The sequence below is a fragment of the Macrotis lagotis genome, chromosome 1, assembly GCF_037893015.1.
Source record: "Macrotis lagotis isolate mMagLag1 chromosome 1, bilby.v1.9.chrom.fasta, whole genome shotgun sequence".
In the NCBI taxonomy this organism is placed as follows: domain Eukaryota; kingdom Metazoa; phylum Chordata; class Mammalia; order Peramelemorphia; family Peramelidae; genus Macrotis; species Macrotis lagotis.
In genome coordinates, this window is record NC_133658.1 from 585,028,894 (window position 1) to 585,054,457 (window position 25,564).

The window sequence follows — 25,564 nt, forward strand, 5'->3', positions numbered from 1 at the left end:
GGATTCTTGCTCTTACCATCTTAAGCATGGATTCTTTAATTGACCTGAATCAACCTCATGGAGTTTGACATAGGTCTTCCATTCATTCAGCCTTCCTTGTTTGAACCCCAGGCAAAGATACAGAGCCTTTTAAATGGAACTAAAGGGGCTTTGAAGAGAGCTCCATTTATAATTATTCACCTTTCCCCACTGCCAAAGCTTTCCAGGTAGAAGACCTTTTGTTACCCCAGGAGGGCCACTGGGCCAGAACAGAGGACAGCTTTTCACACTAGGCCTTGGCTGTCTACAGATACCAGCTCTCTCGTTCCCAGACCTGCCATTCTTTTAACCTTCAGTTCCACAGAGACCCAGAGAAGGAGGGAGAAAAAAAGCCTTTTATAACCAAATTATCTCTGTGTATTCATCTGCCATTATGTTAATGCAATGTGAAGCTCAGCAGATGGCACAAAGTAAATTATGCTGGTGAAAAAAGAGAGAGAGAGAGAGAGAGAGAGAGAGAGAGAGAGAGAGAGAGAGAGAGAGAGAGAGAGAGAGAGAGAGAGAGAGAGAGAGAGAGCGAGAGAGAGCGAGAGAGAGAGAAATTGACCTTTTCAGGACTCTTTCGGATTCCAAAGCCTAGTTTGCAAACTAAAGTTTCCAGCCTGGCACCAAGGCAGACAATGATTTACAAGTGACAGCTGAGGATAGGGTCAGTAGCTTTCAGAGTATTCTCTTGGGGCCTGGGTTTTGCCTGACTTTTCACTTACTTGCACATTTTCTCGAAGAGCTCAGCGTACCCGTCACAGTTGCTCTTGTGGCTCTGTAGAATGTCAGTGGGCTTGTAGGACCTGCGGTCCTTCTCCTGGGCAGCCACAATATCATACTCTGAAGGGACAAAGGTAGAGAAGAGAGCATAAGAGGATGTAAGGCAGATTCTTCCCCCAAGAAGAAAATGGCAGACTAGAAGGACACTGTCTCTATCAGATTCCATTGGGACTGCTCCAATCATCTGATAATCAGTTGGGTCTTGAACCTGTGATTTCATAGGCATAGGCAACTCCCAATGAAAGGGCTCTCTCTCTTCCAATGTATACTGTCATCTGCTATGCAACTTATAATCTTAGAGGGATAGCTGGTGCATTGAGAATTGTGAAGGACATGCCCGAGATCACACAACCCATTTGTATCAATAGTGGGACTTGAATGCAGGTCATGCTGACTCTATCTAGAAGCTCTCTATGAATCATCATTATCATGAGTAGTGTTGACTCACAGATAGCTTTGTATTAAAAACATTTAAAGTGGACCCTATGAAAATGAGGCACTGGACTTGAAATATATTTCATAAACTTCTCTTCTTTCTATTTCCATTTGGATTGGTTTCCCCAGGAACCTGAATCTGGGATTTGCACAGTCACTAGAATGGAGGCAGATGTAAAAGAGGTAAAGGCAATTTGGGTCAATTTTTTTGAGTACTTTGGTTAAAATTGGGAGGAGGAAGGTTAAAATAGAATTTAGATACTGTAAATTTCAGTTACACCTGCTTCGTCCCCTAAACCTCCCAAGCATATCTAATTTGAAGTTGGCTATCAGAGGCAGGTAGGTGATGCTGTTGATAGGACTCTGGACCTGAGTCAGAAGGACTTGAATTCAAATCTCAGAAACTTACCATGGGTGGGTCACTTAACCCTGTTTATATCAATTTTCTTATTTATAAAATAAGCCAGAGAAGGAAATGGGAAACTACTCCAGTATCTTTGACAAGAAAACCCAAAATGTGGACACAGAGTCAGACATGACTGAAATGATTGAACAATGTCACCAATCCAATCCAGTAAAATCAATTACTATGGGCTTTGTTATCAGGAGGCCAAGACTACTAGATGATATAAAGTCTGTAAATAAAGTCACATACCTATTAGAGTGAAACAAAGGGAAGGGAAGGCTCTCTGGGCTAGATGAGTGGCACTACAGGCAGGAACTACCTGCCACTGGCTCCTAGAGTCTATGCCCACTGTCTTTAACTGAGGACTTCTGATTGTATGTCAAAAGAAGGAAGAATAAATTCACAGGGAATGCAAATCAAGCTATGAAAGCTTAAGCCTGGGGACCAAAAGTGTTGCTGCTCTGTCATTAACTGCCAGACAGAGAGATTGATTCCCACCATTCTAAGCTCGCCGCCATGAGGGCAGTTGAATAGTTGAATCTTCATAATTTCCAAACAGAGGAAGAAATCTGCCCCTGGATGGAATATTTCAGTGATCAGGGGCTCATTGGAACATAGTTCAATGTGCCAGGAAATGCTTTTATCAGATGAGTGCTTATAGCACTGGTGCTTTGCCAAGATCAGAGGTCCTGGTGATCTGTTTTTAAAAGTGACACTCTCATCATGAGGACAAAGTCTATTCTCTAGGAGACACTTCAACAAACTGATATGTAGAAGGAGCCATTGGGAAGGGCTTCTGTGAACATGAAGGAGTAGGAATTTAGATGCATGCATGTTTGAAAGACAGTACACATGTATATAAGTATATATGCATATTTGTATACAGACACACAGTATACATGTGAATATATGCATTTGTACATCCACGATACATACAAACACACCTATAAATGAGGGCAATTGCATACATGAGAGTGCTTATTTGTGTGTGTGTGTAAGTATATGGAAGAGTATATGTGTAAGCTTGTAAGAACATATCTGTGAATGCAGGAATATTTATGAGTATAAATGCATGTGTATTCATGTTTATTTATATATATATATATATATATATATATATATATATTGAGTGAGCATGTGACATCTTTGTGTTTTAATGTACATGATTATCTATCACTGGGTATATGAGCATTTGTTCACATATATGTATGTGTATACATATGTATATGGGGTGGCAGCATGGCAGAGTAGAGAAAGAGCTGGTCTTGAAGGCAGAAAGACTGGAGTTTAAGTCCTGCTTTTGAAACATAATGGAGGGCAGCTAGGTGGCACAGTGGATAGAGCACCAGCCCTGGAGTCAGGAGGACCTGAGTTCAAATGCGGCCTCAGACACTTAATAATTGCCTAGCTGTGTGGCCTTGGGAAGTCACTTAATCTCACTGCCCCTTAAATAAATGGGAAAAAAAAGTAACATAAAGAAACATAATGAAAAGAAGGGGGAAGAAATTATTTATTATACCCTTACTATTTTCCAGGCACTGTGTAAGTATGTTTTTAATATGACCTCATTTGATCCTTATATGACCCAGGGAGATAGGTGCCACTATTATCATCATTTTACAGTTGATATGACTGAGTCCAACCCAGGTCAAGGGACTTACTTCCCCAGAGTCACACAGTGACTAGTTAGTGTTTGTGACAAATGTAACTATAGGTCTTCCTAACTCATTTCTTTTGCTCTAACCATTTGACTATTCAGCTGCCTGTGTTAGCTGCCTGGGCAAGCTCAAAGTTGCAGAGAAGGTCGTGATATATATTGATCAAGGAGCATTTACTATACCATTTGGTCACTGGAGAGTTTACTATAGCAAACAAATCCTATCTCTTTACACTATATCAGGTATTGTTGTTCAGTCATTTCAAGTATGTCTGACTCTCTGTGACCCCCATTAGATTTCCTTCTCTAGCTCATATTATAGATGAGGAAACTGAGGCAAACAGGATTAAGTGACCTCCCCAAGATCACATAGCCAGTAAGAGTCTGAAGCTAGATTTGAACTCACAAAGTTAAATTTTCTTGACTTCAGGTCTGACACTCTATCCACTGTGCCACCTAGCTGTCCCACATGAATGTTGGAGCAATTCAACTTTGGTGAGTTTCATAGTGAGGTATGTGAGGAATGAGGAAGGGGCTTTGAAAATCCTGCCATGGTTTTTCTGAGGCCTTCTATATTTTCCTTTTCATCTCTTTTGGTGGTGGTGGTAGTATGTTTGGTCTTAGCTATTGTCCTTCAAGGGAAGGAAGTTAGTTATGTGATGGGCTTGTGTTTCCTGAATGTCTAGGTAGGATCCACTGTTGAGCCCTGTGATGATCTGGAGATGAAACAATGTTCATAAAAGACAGAGTCTGAGGGTAATGACACATTCTGCAGCTTCAGCCTAAGAATCACACAGTAAATCTTCCATGATTTCTCAATTTCTCTTTAATGGAGAATTCTTTATCATTGCCCAATACTGGGTATTGCCCCAATGGTAGCCACCCCTTGGTAATGGAATCTACTGTTTTCATTAATTCTCTTTTTTTAAGGTTTTTTGCAAGGCAACTGGGGTTAAGTGGCTTGCCCAAGGCCACACAGCTAGGTAATAACTGAGTGTCTGAGGCCACATTTGAACTCAGGTCCTCCTGACTCCAGGGCTGGTGCTCTATCCACTGTGCCACCTAGCTGCCTCTGGGATCTACTTTTAATTTCTTCCATATAAACCCTTTACTAAAGGTACCAACAAGGAACAGGATGGACAATTTGAGATTATGTCCTTTAATTTAATTTGGCTTTTTTTTGAAGAGAGCTAATGAACTATAAATTCTATAGTGGATTGGAGATGGCAAGGTGGCTCAATGGGTGAGAGGACTGGACTTGAAGTTAAGGAGACCAATGTACAACTCTCTTCAAACAGTTACTAGTTCTATGACTCTGGGCAAGTTACTAGTCTTCAGTCAGTCTCAGTTTCCTCATCTACAAAATGGTCAAAATTGTAGTACCTTCTGTACAAGATAATGAGGATCAAGGGAAATAACATGTACAGAGCTTTGCAAACCTTAAAGGATTATAAAATGCTACTTATTATAGTTATATTACTATTATTATTATTCCTACCCACCCAGAGCTGATTGTATGTCTATATTGTGTGACCTACCAATGTGATGGCATATCCAGATCCAAATGACTCTGACTTTCTCCAGATCTGTATGAGCCTCCTGGAGTAGATCTTTCATTAGTTCTTCCAAACCAGACTTGACCTTCACCTGATGGAAAGGAACAGGACAATTGTGGAATAAGATGAGCTATCTTTCTGTCTTGTTTAACTTGGAAAAGAGCAGATATTGACTGATGCATGGAGGATGGGGGGGTCAATGCAATAACTAGGTATGACTCATGGCCAGTACAAATTGACCATAAAGCCCTCTGGTGTACCTTCTCCTTTTGCCCTCAGTTCTTGGTCCCCCTTTCCTTTTACTCATCATTTCTTCTAGTCACTAGAGGTTTTGAGGTATAAGAATATAATACAATAGCTCTTACTCTCTCTTCCACCAATCCCCTGTCAGTTTTACAACTGAAGCTGAATAGTGTTGTTATTAGGGGTAATGTATAATATTGGTTTGGAGCAGCAATGGATCAGGGATGGCCAATAGGCTCCAGAATCAGAAGAATAGCTCAATTGGTTAAGTCTAATGGATAATACAGAAGGGATCAGGTCTAAGGAGATCATCTAAGAATGGTTATAGCAGGAAAGTCTATGCCAGTAAGGTTCACAACCTAGAGGTAGTGAAGATGGACAAAAAAGAATAACAGAGGGGGGAAGTTAGTTGGTACAGTGGATAGAGTACAGGTCCTGAAGTTAGGAGGACCTGAGTTCAAATTTGATCCCAGTTACTTAATACTCACTTAGCTGTGTGACCTTGGGCAAGTCACTTAATCCCATTACCTTGCAAAAACCAAAAGAAAAAAAAAGAATAACAGAACTCAGAAGAGAGAAATGATGAATCAATTCTTTCTAACTTCAAGAGTAGCTGTTCTCTTTGTTTTCTGGGAAGGGACTCACTGAAGTTCATTTTAGCCAGAAAGAATATATAGGAATAGAGAGGCAGAGATGCTGGCAACAGTGGGCATTTCTCACAGGGTATATGTCAATGTGAATACAGACCACCTTTAACAGAGTTTGTATGAGTTTGTTAAGTTTTCAATATTGTGGAGGGGTTCTTTGAAGCTGGACTTTGTTTTACTGACCCTCAGTACTCTAACCCATACCCTGAGGGTGCCTATTTATCTGAGGATCTGAGACAATCACAGCACATATTAGATTTCTTACCTTGGAGGCATAGACATCCAATTTTTCAAACTGCCTTAGGTCTAATCGCATGGATTTCAGACTAGACCGATCCCATGGATAGACTGGAAAACATCAGAGAATATAAAGAATCATAAAGATAACTATTAATAAAGTTCCTCCTTCTACAAATAGTAACATCTAGTGAACTAAGATCACACAAAAAGAAAAATAGGGAAATTGTACCCGAAATGGGTTCCTAGCATGGAGAAGTTGGGACAATTTTAACCATGTATGTTCACATGCTAAAATGATTTTTTCTCTGCTTTTTTTACTTAGAGAGTCTCTCAAGAGGCCCGGGTATTATTCTTAGTTCTGTCATTTACTCGCTGGATGAGTCTCTGGGCCTCAGTTTCCTTATTTTAAAATTTTGTGTGTATGCGTATGTATGTGTATATTAGGATAAATATTCTTTTAATTCTATGAATCTATGAATACAATAAAGTCAATATAATTTATGATTACTTGGCATAAATCAATCTCTCCCAGTCCAGTGGATTGTTGTAAATATGGATATCATTTAGATCTGTCTACTTCAATTTCTCCATCTATATATAACAAGAGTGTCTATAGAAGCCCAGGATAAAACTAAATCTCAGTTTTCTATAGTCATAGGAGATGAGGTGAGACAATAAGTAAAACCTACAATTAATCTGTTATCTCATAGTATTTAGCTATTTCAAGCTCTGCATCCTCACTCTTGGCCATGGATTAGCCTTATATGTAGATGGAGCATATGGATACCCAAATGGTAAAATTTGGAGGACACTTCAGAAACTCTCTCTATCCCAAACTCTCTCTTCAACAAATCGCTTTTAACCCCCACTCCCCACTGATTTACAGATTCATACTCTTATCTTAACAGTTCTTATTGGCAACATCATTTATTAAAATGTTAACCAGTCTTCAGGGACTGAGAGAAGAAATTTTACAGGGGATAATGTACTTGATGAGAGGCATACTGGCATTGAGGTTGGAGAGTAAGCCTGAGTAGCAGGAGGACTTGGGTTCAAGTTCTTCTTTTGGCATACATCTGCTATATGATACTGGGCAAGTCATTTAACTCAGGGTAGAGATTTAAAAAAAAAACCCTCAATGCCCCAGTAAAACCTCAAAGACTAAGTTTTGGATTAGTTATTGATATGCCTTGGTAAAAGAAAATGTTTTCATGAGGGGTTTACTAAATTAGTGAAATCACAGGTCCAGAACAACATATAGATACATACAGTTATTCTAGTTTGTGTGCATATATAAACACACACTTAGCCCTAAGACGTATATGTTCAAATCTGGTTTTTAGACAAATAATAACTGTGTGACCATGGCAAGTCATTAAGCCTATTTGCCTCAGTTTCCTCATCTTTCAAATGAGCTGGAGAAGGAAAAAACAAACCACTCCAGTGTCTCTTCCAAGACAACCTCAAATGGGATCACAAAGGGTTGGACATAACTGAAAATGAATGAACGACAAGAAGAATCAGCTTATCAGAATATTTCTAAACTGACAAGTTTTTGTGGTGCAACTCTAAGATAATGAGATAAAAAAAGAAATTTCCTGAATAGAGGAGAAAGAAAGAGGTCCAGGACCTTAGGAGTGAAGTTGACATGTGGGTAGAATTGGGTAGGTGAGGAACCATTGAATAAAGTATCTGGAGGAAAGAATTGTAAAAGAAGACTTTGGTAGGGGTATAGTGGGATATAGAAGAAAAATACCCTTATTTTATCATTTTATCTAGCATTTTCTTTGTCCCCTATTAAAACCTTTACCCTGCATTCCCCAAGGCAGGTGTTCAATTAATATTCATTGGCTAGATGGAGAGAGAGAAGGCTGGAGGGAGAGAACTATTTGAATTCGAGTAGAATGAACTGAGTTTGATTGAACTCTTAATGACGCAGAAAAAGGTCAGAAAGTAGGCAGCCCAAGGAGGTTATAAGTCAAAGGAGTCCTAGATAATTGACCAATTAAGCAATAGATCCTTGAATAATGCAGACTTGCCTACCCATACAATTTTGTTACCTACTTTGCAAAATGAGGGCAATGAATTGAAGACTATTATAAATGTGAACACAGACTTTGAAAAAGTATCTCCCAGTTTATGGTAAGCTCCATGAGGACAAATGACCCCTCTTAGATCACTGATGTACCTTTTCCTTGGGCTACAGTTTAGTAGATAATCATTATATTGAAACTGAGTTGAAATGAACTATATTGTTCCATCAAAAATATTCTCTATTGTTGTAAGTTGAACTTCCTACCACTATGAAAAAGTAATTTGATGTTTAAGAAGAACCTGGGCATTTTAATTTATCATTACCAGACATTTTGGAATGGCCATTGACAGAGAACCCTGACCCCAGAAGTGCTTTGTCCTTATATTTCAGAAAGAAGGCCCCTTTGAGGATGCCCTTGAATGCTATGATCAGCACAAAGTGGCCAGAACAAAGCTGCCAGCCAAGCCAGGAGGGCAGAGAGAGAGGCATGGTAGAAAACAAAGAATAGGAGATTTTGTACTTTTTTGTTTAAATCATAAACACCAGCAAACATCCTAAGAATTGCATTGAACAAAGATCTTTGGCAACTCCAGACTAGTTTAGCAGACAATAATGAGAAGTATGTGTGTGGGGTGTCAATACAATCCCTCTTGACACTGTGATTACCCGGCAGTAAGGTAAGAAAACTCTAGGGCTGGGAATGCCATTGTTAAGGGGCTCTAACATTTCCTGAAGGGCTAAGTCCTGGGAATGGAAAGCTGTGGTTTTCATCTGACACAGGGCTGCCTGGTTCACAAGTCCTTTGGTTCATACTTCACATACCTCTAAAGGTCCTGAACAAAGTATACACTGTAGAGATCTTTTCATCTATGATACCCTTGAGAGATCTTTGCATCCTACTGAGGGAGAGGGATCTATGGAAGAGAAAATTTGGCTGGAATTCAAGAAAACAGGGTTATTTTCTTGGCTCTATCACTTAGCAACTATGACCTTGGGCAAGTGACTACCTCCTGAGAATACATCATAAGGTAGAGACCAAAAAAAAAAAGGTAATGGTGGTGGTTATCATTCTCCTTTTTAATCTTTTTGCTATTCTCATGCTCCAGACTCTTCTTGAGGAGCAGTACAGGGTGAGTGAAGGAAGCAGTGAACTGGTTCATCATTCTCACCTTTCCTATCCCCAACCTTCTAGCTCAGGAAATTGCAAAGGGAGTGGGGCAAGTATAACTGCACAGATACAAAGAGACATTGGAATTGTTGGGGTCAGTAACTATCAGTTCAAAAGTTTCCAAAAAGTGAGTACTTTGGGGAATAGTGTGAAGAACCAAATTTCTGATTGGTAGCCCTTAAGACATATGGACAAATGTGTAATTACATGGTTGCAGAAAGATGTGGGCTAACTCTCTTCTTCCCTATACTGTCTATTCATCCATAGTAAGCAAGGGATTTCACTTTTTTTAGATCTTAGTCCATCCATCTCCAAAATGGAGAATAGGAGATGGTCATATTTCACAGAGACATGGACAGAATCTAATTAATGTTTGTGAAGAGATCTGAAGTCCCTGGATACCAGGTTGCATAGGAGCACAAAGCACTTTCTTTCTAGATTTATTATTTCTTTTGGAGGGTTGGATGTGGGAGGGTTGAAGAAAGGGAGCAGGAGATTGAGGGATTATACCATTCATCTCCCTGTTTCCAGGTAGGTCCGCCCCTATGCTACTCCAGACAGATCAGTCAGAAAATATTTATGGAGTGTCTACAGACTGAATGATAGAATCAATCTTAGAATCACAGAATGTTAAAGCTCAGAGATCCTCTGGGCCAGCCCCCTCATTTTACAGAAGTCAGGAAGTTGATTTTCAGAGTGGTGAAGTGATTTACCCATAGTCACATAGAAGGTGGCTGAGCCTAAACTAGAACCCAAATCCTCAGTGCCCCTGCATGAATATAAAATGCTCAATATATGCAATGCAAATATAAAATGCTCAATCTTTGTTGAGTAAGTGACTGAGGGTGAGGCTAGGGAAGACACCCTGTAAAATCTGAAGGTGTCTGTGCATTTTCTAACATATTTAAAAATTATTCCTGGAATCACTGTGATTAAATCAGAAATGAAATATGGCAGTAGGAAAAAAGAGATTCACTCTTTGGGATATAGTACCTTTCTCTTTGATGGCAATGCACAATAGTGAGATTAAAACCCCATTTGTTTTTTTTTTTTTTTTTAGGTTTTTGCAAGGCAATGGGGTTAAGTGGCTTGCCCAAGGCCACACGGCTAGGTAATTATTAAATGTCTGAGGTCAGATTTGAACTCAGGTCCTCCTGACTCCTGGGCCAGTGCTCTATCCACTGTACCACCTAGCTGCCCCTAAAACCCCATTTTTAAAAAGAGAACTATCCCACATCCAGACCATCAAGTTGCCTTTGCTCATTGCTTCAGATCCAGGTATCTTGTGATAGGCATAGTGATAGATGAGGCAATTGATGGAGGAAACTTAGAGTCAGGAAGACTTGGGTTCAAGTGCTACCTCTGTCACTCATTGCAAGTATTTAAGCTCTAACTATCCTAGGAACTCCCTAAGGCAGGGAGTTCTAAACCCTGGATCCAAAAATTTGTTTTTTGTTTGTCTCTGGAATTTCAATATAATTAGTTTCCTTTGTAATTCTATCTTATTTTATGAAGATAAAAATATTACTAGGAGAAAGGATCCCTATTCTTATTCAAACTGCCAAAGCTTCTATGATACTAAAGGAGATTAAGAACCTCTGTTCTGAAGCTATAAATTGCAGAACAGATGCTGATTAACCTTGGTAGAAGTTTCATCCATGAAATCACATCTGGAAAAGCAAATTCCATCCATTGGGATTTCCCTATTTCTTATCCTGAGCTTTCCACAAATCCCAACCATTTAGAATAGAATCAACTTCCATCTTCCTAGTTCATTTTGAATTGTTTTTGATGCTCTAAATTGTTCACTCCCTGGAGAAATGTTCAGATTCCTGGAGAATAAACCCCGTTCTTTTACAACAAGTGCTTGTTTTCCCAGAGACTTTAATTTAGAAACATTCTCTGGAGTAGAACTTTGGACAGAGCCAGAACCATATTGAGTCATTTGAGGACATTGCTTCACTTGCAGACATGTGAGCCAGCAGGAAATTTCCTTCCTTGGTGAGACATACATTGAGCATAATCCTGAGAGTTAAGTAATCAATTACTCCTCTGTTTCTTGATCTGATGATTATTTGGGAAAGAGAAGGAATGCATTCCAATGAACTCTAGGTTTTTTGCTTCTCTTGTCATTGTATTGACAATTGTCATCCAAATTAGTCTTTCTCTAAAGGGTAAAAATAGCACCAGTGGGCAGAAAATGCATTTTTGTTGCATGTTTTTAGTCATGACTCCATTTTGGGTTTTCTTTTGCAAAAATAATGAAGTGATTTGCTATTTTCTCCTCCTCTGGCTCATTTTACAGATGAGGAAACTGAGGCAAATAGGGTTAAGTGATTTGCCTAGGTCACAGAGTTGGTAAGTGTCTGAGGCTGTTTTTGAATTCAGAAAGATTAGTCTTCTTGATTCCAAACCCAGCACTCTATTTTAGCTGCTCCTAGAAATTGCACAGAGGGAGTTTTTAGTTCAATAAAAAGGACTTCATAGTAACTACAGCTGTCTGAAAATGAGTTCCTTATGGACTCATGAGTGAGTAAGAATCTTCTGAAGAAAATGAGAGGGCCTAGTCTACACAATCAATATGGTTCTCTTCAGCTTTAATATCCTATGATTTGATGACTGTGTATATAACTATTTCTGGGGCTCCCCTGGTTCAAAGTTCACAAATACCCCAGAACTTGGATGATCATCTCTTTTCCTTTCCATCCCACTATTTGCTATAAAGTTTTCTTTCATTGAGGAGGTTGTAGATAATCAAGTAAGAATTAGCTCAAGGTTAAGTTCTGTCCATGACCTAAAAATCCACCTAAGTTCGAAGTTGTCTTACTTCTCATGACAAGTGAAATGAAACCTCTGTAGACAAGAGAAGCAGCCTTATTTAATACCCTTTTTCTCTGTGTATGTGTGTCTATATACTACTTTTTTTCCCTTTTGAAATGATGGAAGAAGTCTCACAGACTTATTTTTCAAGGTATTACTGGTGACACACTTGCCCTTCTGGTTTCAGCAGTCTCATTTCTCAACTGTCTGAGGAGGTAGATGCAATTCTCAAAACCTAGGCTGGGATCTATCTTCAGGTCTTCCCTGTAAGAGAGGCAGGGGAATTTGATGGAGTGGAAAGGGCATGAATTGGAAATTAGAGGAGAACCTGGGTTTGAATCCCTATTGATCCAATCATAGAGAGAGTGATCTCTCTCAGTCTTGGTTTCCTCATCTGTAAAATGTTGATAACATTTCTGTCCTTATATATCTCATAAGATTATAGTAAGAATCAACTAAAATAACAGATTCCCTCTTCAGGCCCACTTCAGACTGGCCAAATTGGCCTTACTGTGGTGTCTCTCTCCTCTTGCCTCTGTCTTTTTGCCTCAGCTTTAGGTCTACTTTTTTGCAGGAAAGTGACTGTCATGATTCTTCCATGCTTTATACATACTCACACACACACACACACACATATACACACACAAACTTCTAGATTGTAAGCTTCCTGAGAGCAAAGATAGTTTTCACTTGACACATGGTAAATATTTCATAAGTACTTATTGATTGATTGAATATTGGATATGAAAATATGTAATGCGATATATAATTATGAAGAAAGAAACATGGTATAGGAAAAGAAAGTACTGGACTTTGTGTCAGAAGGCAAACTGATATCTGTGAGCCTCAGTTTTTGACCTTGGTTAACTCAACTTATTTCAGTGAGCTTCATCTGTAAAATGGGGATAAGAACCCACTCTACTACCTACTTCACAAGGTTATTATGAAGGAAGCATTATATAAACCACAAAATGCTACATTAATGTGTGATTTTTAATTATTAGTATTGTGATGGTGTTGTTATTGTAATCCTCAAATGGGAATTCAGTCTATCAGAATATGTGCAGCATCTGCTGGAGAGCCAGAAGAACTGAAGTCATGTATGTCCTGGAAACCCTGGGGAAATGAAACCTACTTGCTTACCATCCCCTCATCTCTTCCTTCTTTAACAGCTTTTTGTACCTATAGTCTACATCTATCAGGTTATCTCTGACAAGGGCTATTGCATTGACCTAAATGGAGGGAAAGTGGATTTACACATTTAACAGGTCTCTGCTCAATATAGCTCTGAAAATGAGGGATTTTTTTTTCCCCTTCCATTTGGAAGAAGGATGACATTTCTAAAATGAGGTTGAAAACACTGTTACTAGCTTCACTCTTTCTCCATTCCATTTCATAATATCTGCATATTTTAAAAGCCTGTAATGATTTATGCCTCATTAAATCTCTCCTCTGTACAGATTATATAAGGCTCAGAGGCATAGCACCCCTACCCAAATATGTTGTGCATAAATACATTTAAAATATCTGTGGCATTAACCAAGTTGATCTGATTTAAAATCATAGAAAATGCATGGAATAAAGCTAACTATATTTATCACAGAATCAAAATGCTAGCACTGGAAGGGGCCTTAGAGAACCTCTAAGGGAGTTGAATCCCCTCACTTTAAAGATGAGGAAACTGAGATCCACAAAGTGAGGGAGATTACTCATGCCCTTCTAGCTCTCAGTCTGGCATTTTTTTCCCACAAGATCCACTTGCTTTGTTAACTTACTTTCTAAACTGTAGTATATTTATATAGATAATATTTAATAATATACTTAAAACTAATAATGCTTTTAAAATTTAACATAATTTTTTTTCATACCATTGAAATATGGGATCAGAAACCAGGCATTTTTATGTGGTTACTGTTTCAGATTTATTTTCCACAATGAGAGGAATTTATTTTCCACTAGGTAGGCCTATTTCAGAAATTCATTAGCTCTCAGTTGAATAAGTCTTTCCTCTAAGCCATTCCATACACTGCTTTATAGTTGGATTAACCTTCCTAATTCTCAGATGCCAATTTGTTACTTTGATCCTCAAAAGCTTTTAATGGACTCTCAGTTTTTTAGAATAAGGTATGACTTCTTTAGCCTTAGCACTGAAGACACTACACAGAAGTTCCAACTGAACTTTCTAGCCTCATCTTACCTCTACAGTTAATGTTTCAGTTACCCGGAACTACAGATAGGTGGAGGAATGGATGGAGTGATTAGATCTGAAGTCGGAAGACTCATCTTCCTGAGTTCAAATCTAGGTGACCCTAGACAAGTCACTTAACTTTGTTTGCCTCAGTTTTTTTTAACTGTAAAATGAGCTAGAGAAGAAAATGGCAAAAATTCCAGTATCTTTATCAAGAAAACCCCAAAGAAGGTCATGAAGAGTCAAACATGACTAAAATGATTGAACAACAACAACAACAATAACAAAAATCAACTGCAATCACTGCTTTCCCATCTCTGGGCATTGTTTTTGTTTTTTCCTACACCTTGGCTGTCTGCCTCCAACTTTTTGCTACCTTTTGGTCACCTACTTATCCTATAAGGCCCAGCTCAAATGCCAGAATATGAAGCTTCCCTTATCGTGGTAATATTGCTTTAGACTTTAGCCATCTACTTCATTTTTTCATTCACTTATTGGATTCTCTGCATTGTAGTCAGTTGGACATGACTTATCAACTATATGTTTCTCAAAGGGAGAAATCATATCTTCTTTATGCTTGTGTTTTTCCCTATAGCCTAGAACATATTGTGAATCATAGACAGTAGGTGCTTACTAAATGCTTGGCAAATTGAATAAATGCTATACAATTTGACTGACATTTACCATGGGCATCTTTTGCTCCAGGCTGCTGTGGTCTTGTGTTTCCATTCCGATCACCTTGAAAACCTGTAAAATTCCAAATGTAGATGACTCAAATATTAACAGTTTTCAACTATCCTGTTAACACATATTTTTGTTTCCAAGTCTTTTTTTTTACTTTCCCCCCCATAACCTTAGTCTTCTCATTAGGACAGATCAAGAAAAAAATAGTTGAAATTGGCATCAGTCAATTCTAATTAACTCCTCCTGGGTGGGGTGAGAAGTAATGAATGGGAAAGAAAGGAGAAGGATATATCCAAGGGTGATAAGAGATTATTTGTGATCAAAAGATTTGCTTTTAGCAATCTGTATTATCAGCTAGACTCTGGGAACTTTTCTGACAAGGGTAGTGCCCCATTAATTTCTATATTCCAGATGGGGTTTAGTACATTGTCTTATTCTTATTAGATATTTGATTCATTTTTTTGTCGGATTGAATAGGTGCTCTAAGAATTGAACATTACCAAAAATAAAAAGGAAGGAACTTGGAAAGGAAAGGAACAAAGGGAATAGAAAAAAGTAAAGTCAGAAAAAAGAAAATACGAAGAAAAATGAAAATCAAAGGAAATATAATAATTCCTTTCTCAAATACTATATAGTAAAGGCTTTTGCACTTAGGGAATTGATCAGTTGTTTCTTGTCTTATTGAAGGGCTAAATAAGATAAAAGACATTTAAGGAGGAACATAAGTGATATAAGTTAGATGTAAAAAGTTTTGGCAAGGTTCTCACAATTATTGGAAGGGAAGTTAAAGGAATTTATAAAATCTTTTCTGTTAGGCTTTAAAAATAGGATAAACATAAATTTAGCTGAAATAGTTCAGTGGGAAAAAATCTTTTACAAGTTTCTCTGATAAAGGTCTATATTTAAAACACAAAAGAAACTGATTCAGATAAATAAGAATGACAGCTATTTCTCAATAGATAAAAGATGAAAGGATATGATGAGGCAGTTCTCAAAGACAGGAATCTGTGCTCCAAATACTTTGAATCACTAATAATTTGGGAAATGCATATTAAAATAACTCTGAGTTTCTACAATGATTGGAGATAATGTGGGAAGACTGACACACTGGTGCACTATGGGTGGAGCTGTGACTTGACTTAACTTACTCTGGAAAGCAATTTAGAACTAAATTCCACTACAGCCTCTCCTCTGATCCAGTGATATCACTACTAGACATGTCCCAAGAAATTTAAAAAAGGAGGAAAAGAGCTCATATGTGCAAACATATTTATAATAGTTTTTGTTGTTGAAGCAAAGAACTAGAAACAGAAGGAGTTTTCATCCACTGGAGAATTACAGTGTCAAAAGACATGAAATAAATAATGGATATTAGATTGTTTGTCTTCTCAATGGATGGGGGGATGGGGGTAGGAGTGAATTTGGAACTGAGAATTTTAAAGATGAATGGTAAAGTAAAAAAACAAAAAATTCTATTTTTAAAAAGATACAAGAAAAGGGATGATTTCAGAGAAATCTGGGAAGGCTTCTATCAATTGAGAGAAGTAGAACAAGGGGGACAATTTATACAGTAACAAGCAATAACTCTGATGGAAGCTATAACCAACATAATTCCAGAGGACCATGATTAAACAATACTATCCACTTCCTACCTGAAAGGGATATATCCCAGATGTTAAATGAAACATGCATTTTTGAACATGGCATATGAGTTGGATTTGATTTGCCTGACTGTGTCTTTGTTATAAGAATTGCAATTTTTCTCCATTTTTATTTTGGGGGGGGTTGGCAAGGAGAGGGGTTTAAAAATAAAAGTAGTCTTCATTTTTTAAAATGTTGTACTAATTGGAAAGCAAAGGAATGGACTACACCATTTTGTTGACACTTTTTTATAGAAAGAATAAAAGGGTAGATATGATCATTATTGTTTTCAAGACTATCCTGCAATTATTTTTATTCCTTTCTCCATGTTTGCTTGAGGAAAGGAGCTCTGTCAATCCAGAAAGCAGCTGAGGAGTTCAACTTTTTCCTAACACTTCCCTCTGAGACTGGAGTAATCTCCCTGAGCACCAAATACACCTGTACAGAAAGAAGTCAGACAAGTGATACAACCAGATGACACACCCCACTTACTAGTCTATGAAAAGCTTTTGGGATATAATACATTTCTTCCACCAAAATGATATGAGTTTCCCACAAATGTATAGAAAGTTAGAAGGAATATATATAGTATGGAGAACAGTTCCAGGCAACTAACTACTGAGAAGGAAATATAAGTCATCAACAATCCAGAGATGAGGCCCTTCCCAATGCAAGGATTTGATGAGGTGCTTTATATATTCTTCCTGTTTCTCCAGAAAGAATATAGGACTGAGTATAGTTAGTCTTGAGGGGCCTGGAATGCCATCTCTTGGGCTATAGGTCTCCTCCCTTTTAAATCTTCTTACTATTCCTGAATACATCAGACAGATACAGTTATCCTGGGGTGGGTGGGTGGGGGGAGGGTTCAGCAACATATGGAAATGGATACTTACGTTTGTCAAAGGAGAATTTCTTAAGGAGCTGTGGTGTCTTGTTCCCAGGGTGTATCTCCACAGTTAGATGAGTTCCTGGAAAGGAAGAGATGTTGAGGCTTTAAGCAATTAGAGGACAAGATCTGTCAAATATTAGGTGTTCTGGGGACACAAAAAAATAAAATAAAATAATTCCTGTTATCAATGAGGATTCAAAGACAAGAAAATGAAATAGTTCCTGCCCTCAAATATGGCAAATAAAAGGGGTATCAAACTGCCATTCTAAGAAATAGCACTTTGTGTATAAAACAAAGTAAATAATGGTATTGGTGTTACATACATACAAAGTGAACATACAAGCATGGTGGGGATCAAATATGGCATCAGAAATATACTAAATGTATGTGCCTGGAGAAGTCAAAAGGAATCATATATATGTGTATGTATATACATACACATATATATGATTCCTTTTGACATACACATATATATGATTTCTTTTCCTTCATATATATATATATATATATATATATATATATATACACACACACACATAAACACACACACATATGTCATTATTTTAGGCACCGAGAATTTTTTTTTTACAGTTAATATGTTTCTCTTTAATATCCATACAGTCTTAATAGGAAAACAAGAATAGCATGTAATGGGTAGAAATAGTAAATATTGAAGTCTAGCTAATTTTCTACCCCTGGGGAAAAATCAATGTCTGTCTGTCTCGCCTCCCTTCCTTTCTCTTTCTTTACTTTCCTTATTCCTTCTCTTTATCTCCCTTCCTTTTTATGCCTTTATGTTTTCACTAGCATAGGGAAATTCCAGTGAAGAATCTTCCCTTATTAGTACAATTCAGCAAATGCTCTGAGATTACAATCTTTGAGCATTCCTGAGAGCACTGAGGGGTTAAATGGGTTGTCCAAGGTTACCCAGTCAGAGGACTAACTGAACTCAGATCTTCCTTACTCTTAGGCCAAATTACTATCCATTATGCTATGCTGGTGTAGTTGTCTTCTCCAAAATGTCAGATTCCTATTATTCTAGAAAATCATTATTGTCTCTCTCTCTCTAAGGTCATACTTGAATGATATTATTAGAATTCAGTTACATAGTGAGGAACAGTTTAGTTTCTCTTTTGTGTCTTTGCTATGAGTCCTTACCAAGCCAAAAAGATCACACTCTTGAGAGTCTAGAAGGGATATTATAAGACAAATGTGCTGACACTTGGTTGCTCCATTGTCCTTTTCAATTTGCTTATGTCATTAAAAGTCATATTGGTTCTCAACCCTCAAGAAGATATACTAACAAGTAGGTAGTGCTGATAAATTTGCTATCCCTGGTTTTAGTCCCAAGAGGTTTTTCTCCAAACTAACTCCATGTAGAAGTCCAAGAATTCCTAAATCAGTCCAATCCTCACTCATTTCTCCCTAAAACAGAAGGGATAATAGGGATGAATGACTAAACATCTAAACTATGTTGCAATACACTCATGAGTTGTTATGTACTCTGAGGGTGTTGCCATGACAACCTTATGGTTCTGAAGAGTCTATTCCTCAGTCTCTAGTCTTGTTACTCTTTAGACCATAGGTTTTAAATGCCAACTTAGAATCTGAGCTTTCCAAGGGGATAACTTGCATTTTCCTAGCTGTCCTAAACACTTTCTTAAAACTGTAATGTAATGTCATTAATCTTGATTTTATGAGTTTTACTTTTCAAAGTTATCTCTAGAGTTAATTTTTTCCTATACTTCAAGTAAATTGCTACCAAGTAAGTGGCATGGTTTGTAGTTAGTCAGTGAATTAATAAATGCTTTTTAAGAGCTTACTATATACTAGGTACTGTGTTAAGCACTGGATTTTAAAAAGACATTTTTTTCAAAAGAAGATTCTTCTCTTCAAGGAGTTCATATTCTAATAGGAGGATTTGGAAACAGTGATATAGATACAAGATGTGTATGGTATAAGAGAACGGTATGAGCCAGTTTTATCCAAATACAGTTCATACCCAAGTCAAAGCCTCACCCTTAGGATGCCATTGGTCCTCTTTGAGATGAAGGAAAACAACAATGCAGTATAAAAGGCACAGGGTAGGTGGGTGGCTAGAGGGTGAGGAGGAGGAGGAGTGAGCCAGAAAAAAGTCTTCTTGCAGAAGATTTAGATTTGAACTCAATTTTGAAAGAAGCCAGGAGTTCAAAGTGAGGAAGAATACTACAGCAGGTTATGGGGACAGTCAGTGAAAATACATGGACTTAGGGGATGAGGTGTTCTGTGTGAGGGCTATGAGCAAATCAGCATCTCAGGATTATATAGTTCATGGAGGAGGGTAAAGTGGGTAAAGTATACAAAGATTAAAAAGGTAGAAAGAGGCCAGATTGTAAAGGGTTTTGAAAACCAAGCAAGTATGACATGGGAATGGTGACCACAGAGACTGAACAGAAATATTTACCCTAGATCTGCCTATCTAAAAGAACTTAGCCTGTTTTTCTCATTCAATTATAGAATTCAATTAAAATGGAACTCCTCTTGAAATTTAACATTATGATTACAACTCTAATGACCATATTAAAATATGCTACTTATAACAAGATTTAAGGAACTCAGTAAGAAATAGAAACATTGGAGTGCAATCACAGATACCTTTCTCACTAACTTCTAACAATTAATGATCATGACTAAATTTTACCATTACCATCCCCCCAGGCTTGATGAAATTGAACTCACTAGGGGGTCTCTGTTTGTCTGTGGATTTTCTGCGATTTAGAGGGAGTATGCACATTTGGTTCCACTGGATATTACTCTTAAAGCTTTGGTTTTTTTGTGTATGTAATTACTATAGCAAAAGAAGCTTTTAAAATTAGATCCCACAAATATTTATTAATCATCTGCTCTTTGCAGAACACTGTGCTAAGTGCTGTGAGAGTTATAAAATTGAAATAGAATATAATTCCTCACTTTATGAAGCTAAGACAAAAAGACTGAAATTTAGAATATACAACAATCCAATTATTTTAGAGAAATGTAGAAACAAAGTATCATGGGAGGTACAAGAGGGTGAAGATGTTACCAACAAGGGGAATCAAGGAAAATTTTATGGAGGAGGTGTCATTTAACATGGGAATTTAATAGGGAAAGAGGAAAAGGGAAAACATTTTAGACATTGGGAATGGTATGAATAAATATGGGGGGTGAGTGAATTAAGAACATATTTCGAGGGAAAAGGGTTGTCTAATTTGGCTAGAGGAAAAAATATCAGGGGGAAGTAATGTGAAATAATGTTGAAAAAGTCAAATGGTACCAGATGTTGTAAGCTCTAAATTCCAGGCAAAAGAATTTGCTCTCAGTAGAAAATTGGGAGACATTGAAGATTTTTGAGTATTGAGAGCCATAGCTAGATCTCTGCATAAGAACAATTAGCCTGATAAATGGGTGAAGGATGGATCTAGTGAGAGAGAATGGAGGTGAAAAGACCTTTTGGAAAGCTATTACAATAGTTTGGGCAGGTGGCAATTCACTGTCCAAGGTTCTCCTTGGCAATGATTGGTGAGGTAAATATAGTTTCTACTTTTCATAATACTATTTCTTACTATATTATCTATAAGATGTGGCTTTTAGTGTTGAAACAGTGGATAGAACACTGGACCTGGAATAGGAAGCCCTGAATGTGTCCTCAAATACTTCCTAGGTGTGTGACCCTGACCAAGTCACTTAAATTCTATTTACCTCAGTTTTCTCATCTATTAAATGAAGTTGATAATAGATCATACCTCTTAGGATTATTGTGAGAATCAAATAAGATAACTGAAAAGTGCCTGGTACATTGTAAGTGCTACATAAAATATTAGATATTGGTATTATTTCTAATGTCAGACTAAAAGGAATTGAACAGAGTTACACACCCATTGTGCAGCAACATCTCACTTTTTGCTGAATTTCCTGAAAACCTGTTGATTCTTTAGTTTTTGCTTGTTCAATCTTGTCCTGACTCTTGACTTCCTCCTATCTATATTTCTTTTCTTTTTTTTAATTTATTTTTTATTCTCATTTTGTACAATTGTTTTTTTTTTACATTAATAAAATATTCTTGTTTACAAGTAAACAAAACACCCCTCTTCCCCCATGAATATAGATAGACTTGCTTGGGTGAAAAAAAGTAAAGGGGAGAGAAAAAAATTAAAATTAAAAAAAATAATAGTAATAATTGTAGGTATGGCCAGGTGGTGCAATGGACGAAGCACCAGCCCTGGAGCCACGAGCACCCAAGCCCATATCCAGCCTCGTAAACCCAACAATCACCCAGCCGTGTGACATGCAAGCTCCCCGATCCCCACTGCCCTGCAAAAACCAAAAAAGAAGAAAAAAAAAGACCCAAAATAAAATAAAATAGTAATAATAGTAGGGGTGGCTGGGTGTCAGACAGAGCATTGGCCCTTGAGCCAGGAGCACCTGGGTCCAAATCCGGCCCCAGACACCCAAAGATCATCCTGCTATGTGGCCCCAGGCAGACCATCCAGCCCCACTTGCCCTGAACCCTCCCCCAAATAATAATAACAAAAAATGTGCTTGAGTCTTTGTTCCAACACCAACAATTCTTTATGATAAGTCCATCACAAAAGTTACTTCCATATTTTTCCACCGTTGCCATTGCTGATCGCAACTCCCTCCTTTCTTATTTCTCCACTACCATGTACTCTATTTTCTCTCTCCTTTCACTCTGACTCTGCTGTAGGGTCATTGACTGGCTCAGCAGACAGATCCCTGGTCCTAGGGCCAAGAAGCCCTGAGCCCCCATACCACCCCTTAGGCCCAGATTCCACCTGGCCCCATGGTCCCGGACAGGCCATCCAATCCCAGCCCCTTGCAAGAAGTAAAAAAGAAAATGTGTTATATCTGACCACCCTCCCCCCATGGTCCATCCTTTCCTCCTTTATTCACATCCCCACCCCTTCCCCCTGCTCCCCGCTCCTTCTTACTCCAGATGTCTATACCCCATTGAGAATATATGCTGTTTCCTCTCCTAGCCACCTCTGATGAGAGCAAAGATTCCCTCATTCCCCCTTGCCTCTCCCTTTCCATATCATTGCAATAGCTCACTGTAATAAAAAAAGTCTCATGTGAAATATCTTGCACTATTCCCCTTCTCCTTTTTCTTTTTCCCATTCCATTTCCCTTTTTTTCTATTGACTCCATTTTTACACCCTATTTTATCTTTGATTTTAGCTTTCTCCTGTGCTTCAACTATAAAAGCTCTCTCTACCTGCTCTATGAGAAGGTTCATATGAGTATTATCAGTGTCATTTTTCTATGCAGGAATACATGCAGTTCATCCTCATTAAGTCCCTCATATTTCCCCCCTCTCCTCCAATCTCCATGCTTCACCTGAGTCCTGTATCTGAAGATCAAACCTTCTGTTCAGCTCTGGCCATTCCAAAAGGAACCTTTGAAATGCTCCTGGTTCATTGAAAGTCCATCTTTTTCCCTGGAAAAGTACATTCAGCCTTGCTGGGTAGTTCATTCTTGGCTGCATTCTAAGCTCTTTTGCTTTCCGGTATATTGTATTCCAAGCCCTACGAGCTTCCAATGTAGTTGATGCTAAGTCCTGTGTGATCCTGACTGCAGCTCCACTATATTTGAACTGTGTCCTTCTGGCTGCTTGTAATATTTTCTCTTTGACTTGGGAGTTCTGGAACTTGGCTATAATATTCCTAGGGGTTGGTTTTTTGGGATCTCTTTCTCTGGGGGATCGGTGGATTCTCTCCATTTCTATTTTGCCCTCTGCTTCTAGAATATCAGGGCAATTTTCCTGTAGTAATTCTTTGAAAATGATGTCAAGGCTCTTTTCCTGGTCATGACTTTCAGGTATTCCAATAATTTTTAAATTATCTTTCCTAAGTCTGTTTTCCATATCAGTTGTTTTTTCAATGAGATATTTCACATTTTCTTCCAATTTTTCATTTTTTTTGGGTTTGAAGTATTGATTCCTGATTTCTGGTAAATTCATCAATCTCCCTGAATTCTATTCTTTGTCTGAAGGATTTGTTCTCCTCAGAGAGTTTTCTTATCTCTTTTTCCATCTGGCCAATTTTGCTTTTTAAAGCATTCTTCTCCTCAATAACTTTTTGAACTGTTTTATCCATTTGACCTAAGCTGGTTTTTAGCATGCTATTTTCTTCAGCATTTTTTTGGATTTCCTTGACTAAGCTGCTGACTTCATTTTCATGTTTTTCCTGCATTTCTCTCCTTTCTTTTCCCAGTTTTTCTTCCAACTCCTTCATTTGATTTTCAAAGTTTTTTTTTTTTGAGCTCTGTCATAGCCTGAGCCCAATTTCTGTTTTTCTTGGAGTCTTTAGATGCAGGAGCTTGTGCTTCCTCATCTTCAGATTGAGTATTTTGATCCTTCTTGGGCTCATTTGCAAAATATTTCTCAATAGTCTTCCTTTTGTTTCTCTGCTTGCTCATTTTCCCTATCTATATTTCTAAGTTCCTATCTATATTTCTAAAACTCATGCTTTGATCTATGCCTTGATATTTTGTGCCTATTTTTCTTCATTTCTCTCCTGGCTTCCCACTGATTGATAGACAGTTTTTTTTTACCAGAGAGAAGTGCAATAGGGCTACAGAACTATAGAGATCAAATGGGGGCACATCCTGCATAAGAAAGAGATATGCTTTCTCTACCCTGTGGTTATCAAGCAAAGCTGCAAGGACAGAACACTGCCTTGGCATTTCTACTAGGAGTTATTTTGGGTTGATGATTTATCTTGGAAAATTCTAAAAAAGATCACAGAATTTAGAGGTAGAAGGAACCTTAGAGGTCATTCAGTTCAAATTCTTCATTCACAAATAGGAAAGATATGGTTAAGAGAAGAAGTAACTCATCCAAGATTGCATACAAAATAAGGCATAAAGAAAAGATTTGAACCCAGTCACTAATAATGTACTAAAATATTTAATAATTGCCTTTGAAAGGCTTTAAATTTTTAAGATTAATTTGCATCATAAATCTCTCACATTTTAAAGTCTTGGCAACAAACAAAACAAGAAATCATGTCCTGAATTATAGCATTTGTTCATATTTGAAGTGCAAATTAACAATTGGCTCTTAGGAAGATTTGAGTCAACTCCAGCACACTTTTGAACCTAGGTCTCACTAACTTCGAATCCAGTGCTTTTTCCCTATTGCCTTTTACCTATGTGGGTAGCAATATATTAATAGCAGGATCTTTAACAAGGATGACAAATGACTAATGTCTGGATGATGGTCAGTTACTATTGATATTATCTGATTATTTAATATTGACACCAAACATATTCCCTAGTTATGTGTTCAGTAAGTAAGCAGTTCTGTATTTAATAAGCTGGTGATGTAATCAGATGCTTGGCTAATGTTAATATTTTTCGACTAGAGTTGGGAACAGATCTTTCTGTTTTGGTTTGACATTATAAGTGAGCACTGTTTGATGGCTTAAGTACATTCTTATCCAACAAATACAGTTGTCAGTATGTGAACATATTGATTAAGCCTAGGCTCCTGTTTATAAAATGAAGGGATTCATATTCAAACATACATAATAAAAACACATTATCATTCCTTCACTAGCATTAATGATTTTAATGAGAACAAAACACCTCATTTAAAACAAACAAGTAATTATAAGTTTTAGCAGGCCCTAATTAATCAGGCTGCAAATTGTGCCTCCCTGTTGCAGACATTAACCTTAAATTGAGTCTTTAGAAAAGAAGGTGTATACTTGCAATGTCCTTATTATTACATATACCCATACATATTCACAAATGTACTCAAAAGCCAAGATATGGACACATTTGAAGAGTTAGGGAGTGATATCTCAGGACCACTCATCTACCCTAAGGGTATATTTTTGCCAGTGGTCACTGGAATTGGATAATCTATGGACACCATGAAGTTGTCTTCACCTTCAACTCTGGTGGTGCTGGGATGGAACACAAAATGTCAGGAACCATTACAGAAATGATTATTTCAGATATCAAGAATATAGCTCAGTAGGAATGCTGGTTACAGATTATATTCATAGACAAGATATTATATGCCTTTGCAAGAACATTTCTGCTGTCTGAACCCATGATTATATCCCTTTTCCTTGTCTGGGATGTAGGAGGAGAGATTAGCTTTCTTTG

General features: G+C 37.7%; 1 protein-coding gene across 1 annotated transcript in view; it reads right to left on the reverse strand.

The window, feature by feature from the left end:
* The window catches only part of KY (kyphoscoliosis peptidase), a 94,297-nt gene that overhangs the window by 46,580 nt on the left and 22,153 nt on the right, over nucleotides 1-25,564 (reverse strand). Inside the window, exons 4-8 of the mRNA XM_074214823.1 lie at nucleotides 17,418-17,492; nucleotides 14,884-14,946; nucleotides 6,014-6,096; nucleotides 4,841-4,949; nucleotides 747-864 (exon numbers count right to left, since the gene is read on the reverse strand). Coding sequence (XP_074070924.1) covers nucleotides 747-864; nucleotides 4,841-4,949; nucleotides 6,014-6,096; nucleotides 14,884-14,946; nucleotides 17,418-17,492 — 448 coding nt within the window. The remainder of the gene's footprint in view (nucleotides 1-746; nucleotides 865-4,840; nucleotides 4,950-6,013; nucleotides 6,097-14,883; nucleotides 14,947-17,417; nucleotides 17,493-25,564) is intronic.